The sequence below is a fragment of the Cryptotermes secundus genome, unplaced genomic scaffold (assembly GCF_002891405.2).
Source record: "Cryptotermes secundus unplaced genomic scaffold, Csec_1.0 scaffold872, whole genome shotgun sequence".
Classification (NCBI taxonomy): Eukaryota; Metazoa; Arthropoda; class Insecta; order Blattodea; family Kalotermitidae; genus Cryptotermes; species Cryptotermes secundus.
Genome location: NW_019730114.1, coordinates 486,381 through 492,715, shown reverse-complemented (window position 1 = coordinate 492,715; position 6,335 = coordinate 486,381). Strand labels below are relative to the sequence as shown.

Below are 6,335 nucleotides of genomic sequence, written 5' to 3'. Positions count from 1 at the left end.
AGCTGCTGTTGGGGTGAATTTTATCATTTTTGTTTTATCCAGATTCAACACTAATTGGTTATTTTGAAACCACGAAAATATATGATTGAAAACAACATCCAATTTTGTTTTTAAATTATAGTAGTCTTTAGCTGTGCAAAGAATACTTGTGTCATCTGCAAACATAATAACTTCAAAAATTTTACTTATTTCAAGGGGGAAATCGTTTATGTATACATTAAGGAGTAAGGGTCCCAACACCGATCCCTGAGGCACACCACATCCAACAATTTCCCAGTTGGAATAATATTTATTATTTATATAATTTAATTCCACTGGAGGTAAGATTTGAACCATTGCAATAATACACCCTGCACTCCATAGTACTACAGTTTCATTAATAGAAGATCTGTCTGTACTGTCTACTTGTGTAATATCTATGTATGTATTCTATGCTCTATATTATTTTATGACATGTTATATATCAATCTCTGGATCTCTTGAACTTACAATAAATACAGTACAATACAATACAATACAATACAAATAGGTTGTGACTACCAGTTTCCAAATCTTTAACTTGTTGATTATCTTCCCATCTTATTCAGCACTATATACTGTCACGAAAAGGAGTGGCTGTAGAGAGGATATGGACTTGAGATTGTATTTATTGACCATTTTAACATACGACTGATGGCTACAGTTTACTATAGTGTCATCACTAAGGACCGGATTTTAATGCAAATGTATATTTTTCTTGCAACCAAGAAGTATGATCATTTGGATATATATGTATGAATTACTTCATTTCTTAAATTTTAGACATGGTTTGTTGGTGCATATAAATGCATACTTTGCCTGTTTTATGAATATGCATAATATTTCTGAAGATCTGGATTTGTGCTGCATATTTTCTTTTTAAAATGTTTATCCCTGTATATATTTTTTAATTTTATGTTCAAATTTTTAATCATTGTTGTGTGTATACAATTTTTCTTTTCTGTATTAGGACATGTCGCACATTTGACTTGCAACATTTTGCCACACAAATATCAAGTTGAGCCTGGATTCATGTTTCTGAAGCAATACCCAGCATGAGACTCCCCAAGACAGGCTTTCCCCGATCAAGGGTATTTCTGGGTATTTGTATTACTGAGGATTTAAGTTGGGCAACCCACACCCAATATGTTTGTAAAAAACTTAGCAAGACTCTTTATTTGATTAAATCTTTACGGGACTCTGTGAGCCAATCTGTATTAAGAAAGAATTAAATGATTTCACAACCAACTCAGGATTACACTCATACAATACAAGGAAAAAAGACGACTTACACATCGTCCCATGTAATACAAGTCTATACAAGAACAACTTTAACAACGTAGGAATTCGACTGCTAAATCATTTACCACTACATATTAAAGAGATACCAGTACTATTCAAGTTCAGAAGTGCTTTGAAAACTTACCTACTTAATCATTGCTTCTACAAAGTGGATGAGTTTCTCTTGTATGGGGCAAGCACTAGCTCTAATCAATTATAATCACATAAGTAATGAATAATTGGTTTTGGAATCGCTACTGCGCAGTTTTCTTTTCCCTTTTCCAGCAACCAAGCTAACACAGTGGAGATTTACCGGAACAGGCTACTCTGGAGATATGCAGACTTCAAGAAGCTTCACCAGCACTACAGAGACCAGGACCATAAACTACAGTGAAGCAACATACCAGACAATATTATCTCTAAGGCCGTGCCACAGCTTAAGCGGTTAGTCGCTGGCTTCCCACCGAGGCGGTCTGGTCCAGTGGGATTTGTGATGGACAAAGTGGCACTGGGGCAGGTTTTCTCCGAGTANGGTATTATTTTTTGGGGTGGGGTGAAAAAGGACTCTGAAACTCTATTTAAACTACAGAAAAAATGTTTAAGGGTGGTTAAAGGTGTAAGAAATAGAGTCTCCTGTAGAAATTTGTTTCGAGAATTTAAGATTCTAACAGTTACTTCCTTATATATATTTGAGATTTTATGTTTTATAATAAAAAATAGGATATATACTACCCAGTATTCTGACGTACATGGCTATAATACTATTCATAAACACAATCTGTATGTTCAATTTTGCAATACTGGGCGCTGCAAAAGAGGGGTGATTGGTATGGGAACCAAAATATTTAATGGCCTACCGACTGAACTAAAAAGTGTAAATAATTTTAATGTTTTTAAAAAGAAGCTAAAAAATTATTTGTTGTGTAATGTCTTTTATTCTCTTCAGGAATTTTTTAACAACTGTTAATATGGACTGCTTGCTGACAAATAAATCTGTTTTAGATAAATTATTTATGTGTACAGGAATATGTTTTAAATAGTCTGTTTGTATGTTGTAAACAATCTGTATATATGTTTTAAATATTTTCTCTAGTCTTAGGTATTTATTATTTATTATTCTATATTCATGTACTTTGAATGTTATGCTTGATGTAATGTTGTTGTTATCTGACATGTCCAATTGTAATTTCTACAGCTATGGATGAAATAAATGAATTGAATTGAATCCCTCTACTAGTAACTTGCCTCATCCACATTCCATCAAAGTGGCTTCAAAGGGATTAGACAGAAGCGTATTCACATGTAGTTGCTAGCAACATAACTCAAGCTTTATTTACTATTTACCTCACTTCCAGGCTGCTCACATGAACAATTACAATCAACTTCTACTTCCACTGTAATGCTGTCTTCTAATGCTCTAGGCTTTATCTGAAATGTCAGCATCCTCCCATTATCTGGACACTGCAGCACCTAAACAACAAAATGATCATAACATTTGAAGTTCTCACAGCAGTAGTTATGAAGAGTTCTGTTTTTTTTTGGGATTTAACACCATGTAGTCTGTTGAAAGAAAATCAACATTTCAGAAGAACATGTCACCTCCGTCTTCAGAGATCTGCTTGCCACCAGCTTTCATGGTAGTTTCTTGCTTAGCTTGTTCTTCAACCCTGAACATGGAGGTATCATGTTCCTCTGACAAATTGGTTGACTTTCAACAGATTACATGGCATGATCCCCCACAAGATAGAACTCTCAACAAAACAATTACTTTGAAATATATATCCTATCATACAAGTACAAAATATACTCACATTCTGTACAAATACAAAAGTCTTATTGACTATACATGTATTACACTAAGTACTTAATGACAAATGCCACAAACAGAGGTTTCCTTGAATAACTGATGTAGTTACTCAGGCAATAATGATATTACCCGCTTTAATGGAAAGTGCAGGTTAACCACCATCTTTGCAAGATACTGCCTCTGGAATCTATCCTAAGCCAGCTGAAACCTGTGTCCACCTTCATGCCCTATTTCTCTAGAATTTATTTTACTCATAATTAACCCTTTTATCAGCCTAAACAACGTTGTTGTGCATTCCTTTAACTGGCGGCCACTTTCTAGGTTAACAGCCTTCAAACAATTTCACAGGATAAATATGCAGTTCTCAATAACAATTATAACTATATATTCAGTATTGTACAGTGTGTCCACAAAGTTTTCGGGGTTTTGAAAAATTGTGGCGTGCAAAGAAATTGAGCTAGCCATGTGCAATTTGCGGCAGATCATAGTGAAACTCTGAAATTTGCTTACTGACCTCAGTAGCACTCCCTTGGTAGCACGGAGACCGGTCCAGACTGTCCAGACAATATTCGAACTCTTGAGTAGTCCGCCAGATGTCCGGGCTTTGTTTCCTTTTTGCTCTAATTCATCATCCGTTTTCCTGTCTAATGTGTTCTCAACTGGGCTGAGATCTGTGGCATCTTCTTTCCATTTCAAGCTGATGGGGGTGGCTGTTGTCTCATAAGGATTGATTTTATGTTCTGTGATACAGTTTTGGATACGAGTTCTTTTCCAAGTCTATTCACATGTAGTCCATGCTGGGCAAATTGTTCTCTACTTAAGTCTGTCTCTATTACTTTTGAATAGTCACACGTTTTCATTTACTTGGGTAATTTCCTGTTAAACACTTTTACTTCATTGTTTATGCTGGATGTTGTGTCTTGATCATGTCTGTGGGGTGCATTCATTATTACAATATTTGTGTCCTCTGTTTTCCACAAAAGCTGGAGATGTGTGAGGGACCCTTAGATGATTCATTTTTGCCTACGTCGTTTGTATCACACCATACCATAATTATATCCCTAGATAGCGTTGCAGTTTCTTTCTTCACATTAGAAGTGCAACAGATTTTAGTCCTGAGCCTGGCATCACAAGGCCTGTGACTTATAAGTTTTCATCAACGTTAGGAGAAACTGCTGCCACACATCCTCTCCTCACCAGTACAGGTACAATAGGACATATGGAAGCCGACGTGCCGAGGGGACCTAATATGGATTCTACCTCACACTATGTGAAATCTTAACTATTGTAATCTACTGTAAACAATTTTAAGTACTGTAACTTTATTCTCTTATTGTAATCAGCCAATGTACAGTAACTGACTTGTCCTATATCGTGTAACAATGATCTATAGAGACGAAATAAATACATACATGATACATAGCTATCACTTATGATGAGAACTTAGTTTTATTCCCGCCTTGGTCTTGAATTTCCTGTCTTCAGTCTCCGTCTTAACTTCCGGTCTTTGATATCGTGTTGTATTCTTGGGCTGGTTGAGGTTATTTAGTAGCTCATAGCGGTTTTCAAGTGTAGGTATTGGACGAGTGTAGTGTGGTTCTGGCTTACTGTCTCTTTTCCGACACGTTGAGGGCACATGAACCCAGGTCCCTTTTTGGGGGTTCCAACTGTGTACAATCCTTGTTGTGATGCAAGTAATATGCGTCTGCACCTACAGTCCGATTTGGCGTGTTTATCTCGTCTCGTAGCAGCTCAAAAATTTCTAGTGCTGATCTGAGTTCTGTTGTGGTGTTTTGTGGTTCTAGTTTAAATTTATGACAGTCACATGTTACTTCACTTGTTTCACTACTATTATTGATGAAAACTGGAGTCTCATCAGCATTGCCCATTGTATAATCCGCCATATTGGATTATAACTATAATATAACTGTAAATTACTCAAATCCTAGAAAAATGTAGTTTCCAACAGAAACCACATTAACATATTCCCATCAGTTATTCAAGGTACTATCCTGGCAACTGCCTGGTGGGACTCAGGAAAACCACAAAAACCTTGGTCAGGGTAGCTAGTGTTCCAATCAAGATCAAAACTGACCACCTTGCAAATGAAAATCTAGAGCATTTCCTCTAAACCAACCTGTTCAGTAACAATTGTAAAGTACATCACATAAATCATCATGGCATAATGCTTCATTAGTTAAACACAAGGACTACTTTACTTTTTTTAACCTTACTTCAATAGTATGGAAAATGCATACAGCTTGTATAGGATTACAGTATATATGCCAGCACTGCAGATTTCATTTAGCTGGGTCACAAGAGAGCTTCAGTTGCTCTGGTCATGAATTGTTAGTTACATTATCATATTAGTAAGACCTTCCTTAAAGTATTGTGTTCAACAATCGTCTAAAAATATTCATATTTATTTCACATACAAAGTTAAGCCCTGATATAAATAATGAAGAAGTCCTTATTCAGATGCAGAATAGAAAATGAACACTCTGCTGACCTTAATTGTTGCCATAAATTCAACCTGGTTTCCTGGACGAAGCCCATCACATGTACTCGTTTCTTTCCAATTGTCACTGATACAGGAGGAACTGAAGCGAACGTCAACAAACTGTTTGTTACCAGTGGAAATCAAACCTATGCTGTCAACAATTTTCTGTGAACACAAAACATAGAAACATCCAAAGAGGGCTATTTTTATTGTCCATATTACGCTGACTCATTCCATCCCATGTTAACACATTCAGTGAGAAATATTTTAAGATCATTCTCTTAATAACATTCATTCCATGAATTCAAATCTTCCACACATACTGTGCCTTACTGAACATCACATGAAACAGCTGGAATTAGAACATCTTCACTTAGAAAATTATAATTTAGGTGCTAGATACTGTAGGAAAACACTGGAGAAAGGAGGAGTGAGTATTTTTATACACGAAAACCTAAAATTTACTAAAATAAATTTAGAAGATTATTGCAAAGACCAGGATCTGGAAGCATGTGCTCTAAAGTTAGACTCTCCTTTTTCAAATATTTGTATACTGACTTTATATAGAGCCCCATCTGGAAACTTCAATCACTTTATAAATAGATTAGAAACCATCCTAAATGTACTGCATAGTTCAAAAGTTGAATTTATAATTTGTGGTGATATAAATATAAACTATCTCATCGACAGTAATAGGAAACTAAATTTAGACTCTTTGTTATCATCTTA

The 6,335-nt window shown here is 35.6% G+C and overlaps 1 protein-coding gene across 1 annotated transcript in view; it reads right to left on the bottom strand.

The window, feature by feature from the left end:
• Positions 1–2,643: 2,643 nt before the first annotated feature.
• LOC111866238 (integrin beta-PS) overlaps positions 2,644–6,335 on the bottom strand; it is a gene marked incomplete at its 3' end in the record, with an annotated part of 32,411 nt that continues 28,719 nt past the window's right edge. Inside the window, exons 8-9 of the mRNA XM_023855003.2 lie at positions 5,616–5,771; positions 2,644–2,769 (exon numbers count right to left, since the gene is read on the bottom strand). Coding sequence (XP_023710771.1) covers positions 2,644–2,769; positions 5,616–5,771 — 282 coding nt within the window. The remainder of the gene's footprint in view (positions 2,770–5,615; positions 5,772–6,335) is intronic.